General features: G+C 34.1%; 1 protein-coding gene across 2 annotated transcripts in view; it reads right to left on the reverse strand.

Moving 5' to 3' along the window:
* The window catches only part of SYT1 (synaptotagmin 1), a 111,376-nt gene that overhangs the window by 55,366 nt on the left and 41,598 nt on the right, over positions 1-14,412 (reverse strand). For both annotated transcript variants that reach the window (XM_032221550.1, XM_032221549.1), the window contains exon 5: positions 12,863-13,030. In XM_032221550.1, coding sequence (XP_032077441.1) covers positions 12,863-13,030 — 168 coding nt within the window. The remainder of the gene's footprint in view (positions 1-12,862; positions 13,031-14,412) is intronic.

Genomic DNA, 14,412 nt, shown 5'->3' on the forward strand with positions numbered 1-14,412 from the left:
TAGCTTCCTTGATCTATTTGATTTGGTTGGGTCTAGAGGAAAAGGAGAAATGTTGCCAATGGAGATAAAGGTAGAAGGTGACACGAACAGATAACAATGGGAAATGGTAACCCATTTTATAGTTATGACTGTATCTTCAAGAGACTCTCTAATTCTTGAGGAGAAGGACCTAACGTCGCAATGGTATGGACGTGTGGTCTCAATGCTCCGAGACCGCTGCCGATACTTTTGCCACTGGGTGGTCCAATTGGACCTAAACTGTCCCGAAGAGACGGTGAACAGGAAGCCTATGTCTTGCTGATCTCAGGGACCCCGGAAAGTCCCTGATTGACCCAAGAGAAGGTTTTCAAGCTGGCGACAAAAGGCAGCCGAGGCTGATGAAGTTGGGACGGCTCCGGAACGGAAGGAAACAGAAAGAGAAAGTGTGTCCATCTGATAAGGAATCCTTTCTGGTTAGTAACTTTTAGATTGTTACGTTAAATAAATAATCGATAATGGCAATAAGGTACACATACGTGTTGGTTTGATGAGAAGAAAATGGATATAAACAGTAAAGGATCTTTTGTTAACCAATATTAATGATAACAACTAGTGATGGAATGATAATGATAAGGGATACAGTTAATTACCATAACAAAAGGAACTTGGACACAAATTGTATATACTGACTTGGAAAAAAAAGGGCTTAGAAATTTTGGCAACTTATCTTTATTTAGAATATGTTATAAAGGCTTAAGGTTATTGGGTGATTTTTGTAATAATTAATAAAATGCCATCAGGTGGTTGTGTTTTTAACTATGGATTATTTTAGGCAAAAGGACATTAAAATAACTTCAGTCAAATGAGAACTATGCTATGTTGATAGTAAGACTCATTAAGAATCTTTGATATTTGATATGAATATAAGTAATGACTGTGGAAGAGATGCATGAAAGCTAATTGTAACCAATTGACACACTTTCTACAAGTTGTAATGTAAGATGATGATTTTTTTGTGTTGTTTGTTTAATAAAAAATTCTTCCAAAAAAAGAGACTCCCTAATTCTTTTTTTTTTTGTATGATAAATAGATTGTTAAAATAAAATATTGACTCTGCCAACTTGTTGAATTCAGTGCTAGTGATGTCTAAATGGCTAGGGCACTTATTTGTAAAGCAATATATGCAAGAAAGAATTGTGCCAATTGACTGCCTATAAAGAGTAGTTGTTCATTATGATCATAATAGTTTGAGTAATTCATCTATCTGCCATATTGTTCTAGTATTATTCATAACAATTTAAACAATGTCTGGAAAACATATCTACCAAAGCCTGACCAGGGGAAAAAAGTAGACCGATGGGAAAAAGAGAGCTAAATATGACTATTATCAGTTGAAAGTACTACATTTTAGTCATCAGTTTCCAAATAAATGCAATTAGTTATCTCTCCCAGAAGCTTGGCAAAAAATACTGAGGATGGAACAATATACACTTTATTTTTAAGAAAAGCTTTTAAAGAAAGACCTTAGACATTAAATTGTTTTTTTTACTTTTTCTTCCTTTTGTGGAGGCAGAGATTAAAAGCTTAATATCCTCATTTCCTAAGTCAAAAAGAGAAAAGTTAATTTGCTACATTAGAAAAAGCAGAGAAAATAAAGAATCAGTTGAACTAATTCTCCAAAAGTATCTGCATGTTCCATTTCCATTGACTTTCTCAAATACACATATTCTTCTATCCAACAGCTTGCTATGCTTTAATTACTGAATTTCATACCATTTTACTACTCAACTTTTCGAATTTTTATCCAATCTTCTTACTAATTGTCTCTACATTTATGCAAGCCACTGTGGAAAACACAATTAACTTAATTTAAAACGAATGAGCCATCAATATTAGTCTTGACAGCATGGAAAACCTATTAATGATAACATGTTGCAAGTTGTAATGCAGTTTCTGCACACAACATACATATATACATAGATACCATTCTATTCCCTTTCAAACTGAAGAACAATAAGCCAAATAAATTAAAGGCATGCAATAAGAAGGAAACATTATAAAATCTAATTTTATAGCAAAATAATCACTATACCTTTTCATACATTCCTATCCTCAAAACTAGTCTTTCTTTACACAATCTTTCTAACCCCTCCTGTTTCAGGATCATATCAACTCCATTAAAACATAACTTTTTCTTTTGCCTCTTTCCTCTAGATCTATTAACTCTTCTTTCATGCATTATTTGACCATTTGACCATCCTTCATTTTCTCTATGAACAAACCGCTTCAATGTACTCATTTCATTCATTCACTTTCGTATTGACTTTAATTCTTATACATTCTTGACTTTCCTCTTTTTGCTTTAATAATAAAACATATTTGCATTAGATATTGCCTTCCTACTGCATTCAACTTATTTTTAGGTCTTGTCTGACATATCGAAGTGCTTATCTCCATGTAACAAAATAGGCAAAAGCAGAGCTATTTTTTACTGTAAAATGTGAATAATAACACTCTCTTTAGATAGTATGGGATTATAAAACATGACTACCTTCCCATAATTATGTACAAGTATATAGTGATTTTCACCAGGTTAAAGGTAATTATCTTTTATTATATCAATTGAAAAGAAGCAATAATTGGTTGCCCTTGCCTGATCTTTAAGAATCCTCTTGCCTAAAGCTATATATTCATTTAAAACTTACTTAATGCATTTCATATTATCAAGAGATTGCCTTGGAATCTTAGAAGTAATTGGAAACTACTTCGGCAGAGCTGAAAAAGCAGAGTCCAGAATCTCAGAAACAATATGTCTTTTATGGCCAGATCTATAGGAAGAAATCTTTCTTATCTATACTTTTACTAATGGCACCTATCTCTACTAAGCAACTCAAAGCAGAGTAAAATAACACAGGGGATTTCTTTTGTCCCTTAGTTTAGATTTTGGATCCATCTCAATGCTAAAACCAAAATGAAGTGTTGAAACATAAACTATGTTAATTAGATATAATAATACAATAGAGATTAGGAAACCTGCTCAATATATAGCTTCCCTGTTCATTTGTAAATTGTTTTATTAGATAAACACACAAAGAAATACACACATGTAAGTATGCATATGTTTATTTTGTAAAAAAACCCTAAATCAGTTTAAAATATATTCTAGTTATTAAATATAAAAAGGGAAAATATTAAAAAGGAAAAATATAGCATTATTAAGTACAACAAAGTTTTGAGACATTGAACCAATAAATAAACAGATGAATAAGTAAATAAAACACAGGTGGAATTATTTCAGAATGGAACTAATTTAAAGGAGAGCATACTTTTTTGTTGTAGGGAAATAATGCTGACCTATTTCAGAGGTAAAGTTAAACTGGTATCTCAAGTTTTTACGATTCCTCCCTTCATGATGCAATCCTGGGAAGCAATTAGAAATTTTTTGCTTTTATTTGCAGATAAATCTAGCTCATTCTGAATGATCCTATGCCATGTATTAATTATACTAGAAAGTAAAGATGGAAACAATCAATGTCACCCCAAAATATTTCAGAAAATCCCCCATAAACTGCATCAACAAGCAACTGTTGAATTACAGTACAGGAGATGGTAGAGATAAGTCAGCCTGTAATAATTGGGGAAAGGGAGATAGGAAACAGTAATACAATTACTCACAAATGCTAATATGCTTTTCCAATTATCTCTAACAGATCAAACTGCATTTAATCTCCTGCCTTTTAAAATTAAGGAAACTGTCATGTATAGACTTCACACCAAATAAACGTGATTTTCTAATAATGATATTCTCCCAGCTTTGAATAAGGTCCAAATTAGATTGACCCCTGTCCAGGAGCTGAACTTGCTCACAGTTCAAATTTAATTTAAAAGATGTACTATCTAGCTGTTCCAGTGATAGGGGCTATTGCTGTCATGATCACAATGCCCCCCCCCCTTAGTCTTTCTTTTCTCTAGACTAGTCAAACCCAAATCCTGCAAATGTTCTTCATATGCTTTTTTTCCTCCAGGCCTTTAATCAGCTTAGTTTCTCTTCTTTGTACTTTTCCCAAAGTCTCACCAACTTTTTTGTAATGTGGTGACTAAAATTGGATGCAGTATTCCAAGTGTGGCCTTACTAAGGCTTTATAAAGTAGTATTAATACTTCAAGTGATTTTTATTCTATGCCTTTTTATACAATCAAGGACTGTATTAGGTTTTTTTCGACTGCTGCTGTACATTGCTTGGTCATATTTAAGTGATTGCCCATTAGGACTCCAAGGTCCCTCACACAGTTACTGCTTTGAGCCAGATTTCACCTAATCTGCATTTGTACTATTGGTTTTTCCTGCCTAAGTATAAAACGTATCTCCACATTAAATTTCATTTTGTTGGATAGAGCCCAAGTCTGTCAAGATCTTTTTGGATCCTGAGGTTTTCTTCTAGGGTGTTGGCTATTCCTGCCATCTTAGTGTCATCTGTACATTTGACAGTTTTATAGTATGGGCATGCTGTTACATGGATATATCTATAATATTAAAATTAAAAATAAGATTAAGCTATTTTTATTCTGGATAGATTTCTGAGGATGCAAGCTCAAATCCTAATCTAATATGAAGTGAAAGAAGTCTAACTGAGTTCAATTCAACCTAGGATTTCCTGCAAATGTACTCTCCTTGGTTTTGGTCATATAATGTTAAACATCACTTTAGAAGTGTTTGTTTTGATAGAAAGATATTAAGTCTAGGGTTGCAAATTTCTTTGTTCAAATCTAAAGTTAAGTGTAGTATTCCTGAACACTTCTATGTGAAACAACACGTGTCGCTTAGTTCTAAGAGCAAGTGAAACAGCTCAGGGTCTTAATTTGTTTACATTGTTTATTGCATTAACTCCAATATGTTGTGCACATTCATCAGATGCCTGTTGTGGCTTCTGGAATTGCTGATTGAAGCTTCAAAGGCATATTGCATTGATAAGAGAAAATCATAGCACCTCAAAGTACTAACCTTGTTTTTTATTTATTTCTTGTATTGATTTAAATGATTTATATGGCTGCTCAATTTTCAAGTAGTTAACACTGTATGGCTAACGTGGTGAAAAGCATAAAAGAGAAGTTAAACAAAACACATAATACAGAATAACAAAGCTAAACCATAACATACTCCAAAATCACAGTTATTATATGGACTGGTTAACAAGGTTGGAGCCATCTTAATATTGGGAAAATGCTATTATGTGAGGAAGGTTGTTGAGCTGCATCAAAATCACTTTATAGACTCTTTACAAAATCAACCACATGGCAATAAGTAATAGAAACTGTCATTTGAGCACACAGTTTTTCCATTACATTATTCTACCATGTTTTCCTGAAAATAAGACAGGGTCTTATTTTCTTTTGACCCTGAAATAAGCGCTTGGCCTTATTTTTGGGGAGGTCTTATTATTTTTGAGGTGAAGAAGGCAGCAAGCCTGGTCACTTCATGGCTGCTGCTGTGCTGCAATATTTTTGGGGAGGGCTTATTTTTGGGGAAGGGTTTATTTTAGCACATGCACTCAAAAGCCCAATTGGGCTTATTATCCGGGAACGTCTTATTTTCAGGGAAACAGGGCAGTTGTAGATATCATTTAAAACCACACCTTGATTGTCTTATTTCTCCCAGGTACAGCATGTAATATTAATAAATGCAGAAGTCATTTGTGCAACCAGCTATATATCTAAAGCTGTCTTCATATGCCAAAGAACAATTCAGGATGAAGAAATATTGAACCAAACAAGTTGGAATACAATGTTTTACTTAAGTAATAGTGTACATCTTTTTCAGAGTCATAAATAAACTTAAGTGACTGCTGTTTAGCAGAAAGCCTCTGACGATTTTATAAACAAACCAACAGATATGGAACTAAGTCATTGTTTATCATATCTTTTCTACCACTGCATTTATTCATACCTCACCTTAACAATCAGAGATGTTTAGCTATAAAAAATGAATGTTTAAATGTGTAAAAATCTTTTGACCTCAGTTAAAAACATAAATTTGCAATGACGAGAAAAGTAAAAAATAGTACTGAATATACTGAACGTGTACAAAAATCATATCATATATTTTTATTTTTTAAACAAATCCATGACTCTTTAATATATTATTTGGTTTTTAAATAAAATGCCATTCTAATTTAAATATATTATTCAGTTTCAGCATCAATATTCAAGTTTCGCTTCAGCTTATGTGTTATTTACTGGTGCACAGCGTACATAATCTAATGTGGACTAAAACCTTAGAATACAAAGAGCTTAATATGTCAACAGTAATAAAAGTGAAAATCTCAATTCAAGTAAGCAAGAATATACTGTCAAATCTGCCTTAGACTTTTTACAAGAAAGATCCAAAAGAAAACATTGTGATGCAAGTCCTATCTATGATGTTCCATCTGATAGGACCCAAAGAGAGCCTTTTCATGGCAACCACCCTGTAGAACAGTGCGGGGATTTATCAAGAAAGTCTATAAATTGCTTCTATAGAGTAGAAATAGCAATAACACTTAGAATTCATAGTGCTTTACAGCACACTCTAAGCATTTACCGAATCAGCATATTGTCCCCAATGATCTGGGTCTCTTTTATTGACCTTGGAAGAATGCAAGGCTGAGTCAACCTTGAGCCAATCAGAACTTAACTCCTGGCAGTGGGTAGAATCTGCCTGCAATACTGCATTCTAACAACTGCACCACCAGGATATGACTCTTGCTACTCCTAAGAGTAGCAATAATCAGTTAACAACCAAATTCTGTCCAGAAAAAACTTATTTTTACCAGATTCTGTAAGTTTTTTAAAAAAACAAACCAAAACCAAAACCCAAAGCTAACTTCTTAGGGAAGGTTTTTTTATAAGACCAATTTAAAATATTATGTCCTGGCATCAAATCCAGGGGTGGTACTCAGTTACCTTCCCTACCAGTTAGCAAATGTGAGTATGTGTGTCTGCACGTGCACTCAGCCTTCCGCGCATGCGCTTTGGCTAAAAAAAGCCACATCCGTTCACGCACTCAGCCTTCCATACATGGACTTTGGCTAAAAAAGTGCCTAAATTAGATGCTACCCGCAATTTCCGCTACTGGTTCGGGTGAACCAGTCTGAACCAGAAGAACATCACTGTTCAAATCCACTCACATGATGGAGGATGGGGACAATCAACAGCTTCTCTGGGAATGCATATTTTGAATGGGTCATATCTGGTTGAAGGAAGAGTTCCTGCAGATCTCTAAATGCTACAATTATTTACAGTAAAATAAACAGTAATCTCTTTTCATTAATTAATAAAGTCTAACAAAGGGTATACAAGGTGAGGAAGTCATCTATTTCTTTGACAATTACTACATAAATAGCTAAGTGATAGAGAACATATTGAATGTTCATGTTATAACCTTTTTCTGTGCTTCTAAAATATCAGGTTAGCTGTGGTTGAAAACAGAATAGCACTGGTCTGTGTTGTTATTTTAAGGATCCTCCCAGATAAATCAGGACTGAAAGATTAACTTTTATTTTAGATGGTATATTCGCTATAAATCCATTTCAGAATATTTGCACTGAATATTTCCCTTTACCCCACAGCCTGTCTAAAACTATTACAGCAATTTACAGTGGGAAACCAATTTTTGCTCTTTTCATTACTATGCTTTGTGTAAGGTATTTTTTGTTTAATAAATATATTCTGTCTATTGCAACCTGAGTGCAAAGCACTTTAAATGTCAGTTTAGCTTGTATCTAAAGGAAAAATACAAAATTAAATAGTTACTATGGTAATCACTGACATGGTCCAAATTGGCATTTAGAAACTAGCAGAAAATGACAAAGGTTTCTTGTTCTGAAACTTCTCTCAATTTTTTGTCTTTAACCTTTTGAAGTATGCATTTCTTTTTCCTATTACCTTTGTGATAATTTGGATGGTGGTAAAAAAAAGTTTTCTCCAGAAGACTGAAAGAAAGAAATGTTTAACTGAATTTGGATCTTAAACGCTTAAAATGCCTACAAGGCCTTGTCATCTTTAATTTTTGTACATTAGCAGCAGTAGCCAAATTATAATAGCAGCACTCTTTATAATGCTGCTGTGCAGTCCTTAGAATACTAATTCACATAGAATGGGTTGTGTAGAGCAAGGGTGGGTTCCTGCCAATTCTAACCTCTTCTATAGAAGAGGTTCCACAAATCTACCATGTCGTTTAGAACCGGTTCCAGCTCCCTCTCCCCCACCCATCCGCATGCTTGCCCTGCCTGCCTCTCACTGATTGGCTGGCTCACCAATCTCCCCGCCCACCTCTAAGAGTCCTATCTAAACCTTAAAGTCTTATAGCTGTCAAGTTTGAACATCCCTGGTGTTTTTTTCTAAAGGGTTAGGGGTGCAAGGGTCTTGTACTTGACAGCTTTAAGACTTGCACACTTCAATGCCAGAGTTTCTGAGCCAACATGACTGGAGGAGGAATTCTGGGAGTTAAAGTCCACAAGTCTTAAAGTTGTCAAGTTTGAACACCCCTGGGTTTTTTTTCCTCTAAAGGGTTAGGGGTGCAAGGGTCTTGTAACTTGACAGCTTTAAGACCTGCGTGCTTCAAATGCCAGAGTGTCTGAGCCAACATTTTTGTTGCTAAGCAAGAACATTGTTTAATGAGTTTCACTACATTTTACAAGTTAGCCATGCCCACCCAATCACATGACTGCCAAGCCACTCCCACAAATCAGGACACACCTACAGAAGAGGTTCTAAAAATTTTTTGAAACCCACCACTGGTGTAGAGGTGGGTAGAGGTTTTGAAGTCAATTCTTTGCTCCCAGATAACTTATCCAAAATGGTGAAATCCAATTTTTATATCCAATATGCTTCACCAGCATAATGTTACTATTGTTTGGTGTTTTACTAAAATCAAAGATTATTTAGCCAATCAATGAGCTTTATGCTGTACAATATTGCTGGTTAAATAAATTAAACAACAAGACATTAGATTTGTAAACTCCTTTGCTTCAGGAGCTCAAATTGTTATTTGTAACGTACAATTTCATTTCAACAACTATTCAGTAAGCTGAGAGATAATACTGGCTCAACATCCTACTAGAGGTTTCCAGTGAAGGTGGATTTGAATATGCTCTCTTGGTCCTAACCAGCACCAAGATTAGATATTATATTGCATATCCCAAAGGTGCGTTTTCAAAAGGCAACTAGACTTTGAACTGAACTGAAGAAGATTCTTGGATGAGAAGTGAAACATCTTTAAGGAAAAAGCCTTTGGACAACCGTGACCTGGATGACTGAGAATCTCTATAGACATTACATTGTATACTGTTTTCTTTAACTGCTTTCTAAAAAACCTATATAACATAATCTGTCATTAATATATTTAGCTTTGTACCAAGGGATTCATAGAGGTTTTACCTCCCTGTCAGCTCCAGCCAAGCTAATAGCCACAAATTGGAACAATATTTGAAAGTGACAACATTGCCTGCTATTGCTTATATTGCAATCTATTAACCAACAGTAATTTGAAGAAGTAGAATGTAGTAAGTAGAAATCATATACTATATGATATTAAGGAGGCTAAATGAAATAAAATAAAATGAATTCATTATTTGTTTCTCAGATAGAATTTATCTGCTCGGTAACCTGGTCTTCTGCAGAGTAAGGCAGTTTCTTAAAACTCATGGAAGTTAATAAATACATACATTTCCTTCTTATCTTTAAAACATCAACACGAATGTTTTGTGCATATGTAGGAACATGGAAAATGCCATAAATATGTTTTATAAATTTACTTGGGTCATTTAACACAGAGGACAGGCTCCCATCATATCACATTAAAAACCCATCCTTTGATTTTACTGCTGACCCTTTTAGGAAGTGGCCCAAAAATTGGGCGAATTATCAGTGAAGAGGGCAACAGTGAAGAGGGCAACATTAACTTCCTCAAATTTCATACCTTTGGGAATGATGGATCCTGGATTTTAAACACATTCTGTAAGTTAGTCCATTTGAAGAACCTTGGTTCAAAAATTGTGGCCCTATGATGCACCATTTTGCTCAATTAAGTCATGACAGTTTAGGTTTTAGTAATATAGAGATATAAAATGAAAAAAGAAAAAAAATTCTCTATAAAAATGTGTATTAGTGTGAGCAGACTGTATATTTGGGTTTTTTAATGACAAACATTACATTCAGTAATTAAAAAAAGAAAGGAAACGAAGTCTGTTATAAAATGTCTTTTCAGTAATGGAACATAATTACATCTGTTGTATAATTTGGATCGAATCCAGTAGCTTAGGGGTTTTAAGTTGATTTTAATTATGTTTTTACAATAATTAGTGGGCCAGGTTGTGGTACCATGCTGTTGAGCACTAACAAGCCAAACACATACCCAGTGATGCACATCTGGCCTCAGCCATCTTTGCATGAATTTTTGCTGTTTTATTTGGGTAGCTCATGACATTTTATTGTCTCAATATAAGAGGCCAATCTTGCTGTTTATCACCATAAAGCCACTTCATACGGAATACTCACAACAGAACACCTATGGTTCATATCAAATATAGACAACCAAAGATGGCCTTTCCTAATCCAATGGCCATTATTGCAGCCTAAAATTGGAAGGACTATGCAGGCCATTTAATTTTAACTTCATGCTCACTACAGGGATCCAAATAAAATTATTAGGTAGATTACTGTACAGTTTAACTACATATAATAAAGAGAATCCCCTCAACTATCTGAACAACTGGCTACCCAGCAAAATTTATTATTAGGATGCTTTTTTCTAATTTTCAATTTAATAATATTGTTTAATGTCCTGCATCCAGTTTTGGGCAGATTATTTTATAAGGATGCCATCAAGTTCAAAGACAAAAAACAAGATGAATTGATTAGAAACTAAGTTCTGTCAGGAAGATGGAAGGAATAGGATATGTTTAAACTAATTTGAAGACAGAAAATATATGGGTGATACAGAATATCACCCATGTATCTTCTAGTATCCGAAGAGTTGTCAAGTAGATCAAGATCTATATCTCCAAACTGCAGGCCACTGAAGAATGACTTTACAAGAAGGTATATTCTGGCTGTATTGGGAAAAGCTCCTCACCCCTAACAATATGAAAAGTTTGTCAATAGAATGAATTGCTTACAGAGATTATGGAGTATCTTCAGTGTATTTATACAAACATAAACTGTAGCTTTTGAAGTGGTTCATGAAAAGTACGAGCATGAGAAAAATCTCCCTACAAATGGAGACATTGCATAAATATCTTATGAAATTTATTTTTGTCTAGTACAATTGAAATCTATATTAACAATTATATAAGCACATGATAAATCAACCTTGGGTAAACATTTTTTCCTTCAGTACTCTAGGATATTATTTCATCTAGTCCTAAATATCTATATATGAACTCATACATATATTTCAATCAAGCTGCAGTTGCAGTTGTGCTTTTTATAATTCTTTGGGGTAATATGTAGCCACTTTTGGAGAAGACTAACCAAAATGGAATTGTTCTGTCTCTTTTTTGGAGTGGGGAGGTCTTTTGCCATACTCATTAAGCAGTAAACACAGTGTTCATTTATTCTTCCTGTTATTTTAAGTATATATTAAAAGTTTCTTTTAAAAATTGTTTAGAATCCTTTTCCAATGACTTTCTAAACATCAGTCTTTCAAACATCATCTTAGCTATTATGTATTATTCACATGAGACTGAATTCAACTGCCATCATTCTCAATAAATATTGTCATTGATCTAGGCTACTGTTAAGCCTACAGTCTCAGAAAGAACATTAGTTTATTTACTGCATTAGTTTCCATAAGGTAGGCTCTTTTTCAGCCCATATTTCTTCTATAGTTTAGCCCTAAAAGATTCATCTATACCACAACGTGCCATAAATAAACATGGAAAATGAGCCTTAAGGAAAAAGTGCTAGTAGTATATAATCAAGATAATAGAGTTGTTTTTGGCAATTTTCCTTAGTATATTCAAAGCTCTAATGATTTCTGATTAAAACAAGAAGACAGAAAACTGGTACATATCTTATAAAAAGATAGTCAAAGACTTAAGCCCCGAGAAACACTTTCCAGCTTGCTCTCTATTTGAAACCAAATCAATCAAGTAACAATAATAAATATATTTTTGGTTAACTTTACTCTTTATATTATCTATAAGGTTCCCAAAGTTTGATTTGAAGAGGGGGAAACAAAGGCAAAAAGTGATGCAACACTTTCTGATGTAACAGAACCTGTCATATTGATTTTGTTGGAAAAAGCATTTGGTCAATAAATAAATCATGTTCCACACATATAGATTTTCATCTAAACTCAGGTGACCCTAAGAAATTACCTATATTATACTATCTTAGCTACATGTAACTTCTATAGGAACTATCTTGCATCAATAAGTTAAAACCTTCCAGGGTCCCAAGAAATCAGCATTTCCAGCTTGAGTCCCAAGATACTTTTAAAAAGAGATGCCCAATATTGGAATAATAAAAGTCTCAATGCAAAGCAATTCCCTGGCATGGGAGCAGATTACTTGTAGGACTTCTCATCTCAGGAGTTGCTACCTTGAACGCACGCATATTCTGTGTACATCCTCTGTTCATTTGATATATAAGTATTGTTCTTCTTTATAGCCATGATGCTTAAGATCAGAATATTGCAGCTAAAGGTCTGCAAATGTCATTTTGTATGTTACATGTCCTAGCTATTCATTTTTATTCTTCTTGCCCTTTTAATATGTACAATCAAGTATTTATTTAGTTTGTTTTGTTTTGTGCTATGGATTTTCTTCATTTGAAAAGACTATCCCAAGATTAATGATTGAAACACAGAAACTGAACATAAAACTGAATGAATATAGTTCTCTTACCTCTTCTTTTTCAGCACTCTGCAAATCTCGCCATTCTTCAGTTACATGACCAAAATCTACAGTGTTCATGGCAACTTTATATTCTCCAATAATATCATGCTTAGAAAAGCGATCAAAATCATATACTGCCATCACTAAAGTTTTTCCTCCCAGTTCAGAATACGGCACCTAAATCAGAAAAAAAAAGTAGCCACTTATAAGGCCTTTAAAAGTAAATATACCTTGATTGCAATTCAAAACCTTTTCTTTATTATCTGCCATCCCCGTTTAACAGAAAGGAGGGAAAAAGCACATTTTCTTGCAGAGGCCTTTGATGACATTTTTAATGGCCACAATACAGCAATCCATAGAACAATGTGGTAGCTCATTCATCAATCAGGAGGTTTTGCCTGGAGTTCTAGTAGTTACTCTCCATCATGAAGCTAAAGGCAAATTATATGCCCCAGACATATAAGCTTTCAATACTGTAGGAAGTTCCCTTCAATAAATCATGCTGTCAGTTCTCTCTTCCCAAAAGTTATAGGATGATAAAAAAGAATAGATCTGTTTTTTCCCTGCCTGGCACAGAATAATTAAAAACTTGATAGAGGTTTTTTAAAAAAGAATTTCATTTTTATTTCTCTTTGGAATTTCATCTTGCTAATGATGAGGCTTGCCATCTACCATGATATGTTACTATATATTTTGGATTATTTTCCAGCTGTTCTCTTCTATAGAATAGAGTAGAAGGGTTGTTATTAGTTATATTACATTAAGAAGAAGATATGCAGCTGATGCAGCTTTTGTAGAGTTCTGGGCAAAACCTGTTTGGATCTGTAGTCAAATCATGACTACTTTTAATGATTTTATTTATTTCCAAATATGAACACTTCCTTTAATTGTATACTTAAAACCAAATAAATGAAGCTTTTAGCCTATGTTCTTCACAAATATTTAGCTTTTATTGGTTTTCAAAATGGTTCCCTTCTTGTAAAGGTTAACACTTATAATGGATGAAAAAACCCTCAGATCTAAAAAGAAACAGGAAAAACTTCCGTTCAAGATAAACAGGAAATAACATCTGTTCATTAATGTACATGTTTGCTGATATTATAGAAGGATACTAGAACTTTGGTATTTGTAGAGGCAGTGGCTGGATGTTTTTATTTATTTAATCTTAGTTTAATCGTTAGCTTAGATACAAGAGCTGTTACTTTTATCAGCTTTTGAAGCATCCCAGCAAAACATTTTTTAACATATACTTCATATAGTAAAACCCAGAGGTACAATTCAGTCACTTCCATCCGGTTCGGGCGAACCTGTAGAGGTGGTAGTGGGAGGCTCCGCTCACCTGCCCGGCTGTCATTACGTCCCGTTTTTTATGCTCTGCTATGTGTGGAAATCCTGCGCGTGCACAGAGGTGGCATGTGCACTCACATTTGTGAACCAGTAGCGAAGGTAAGGTGATTTCACCTCTGGTAAAACTTCTAAAATTATCTTAGGATCAATGAAAATATAGATCCTTACCCAATGAAAGAGATGGAAAGTAATCCTGATTTTCTCTTTTTTAA

This window comes from Thamnophis elegans, chromosome 7 (genome assembly GCF_009769535.1).
Source record: "Thamnophis elegans isolate rThaEle1 chromosome 7, rThaEle1.pri, whole genome shotgun sequence".
Taxonomy (NCBI): domain Eukaryota; kingdom Metazoa; phylum Chordata; class Lepidosauria; order Squamata; family Colubridae; genus Thamnophis; species Thamnophis elegans.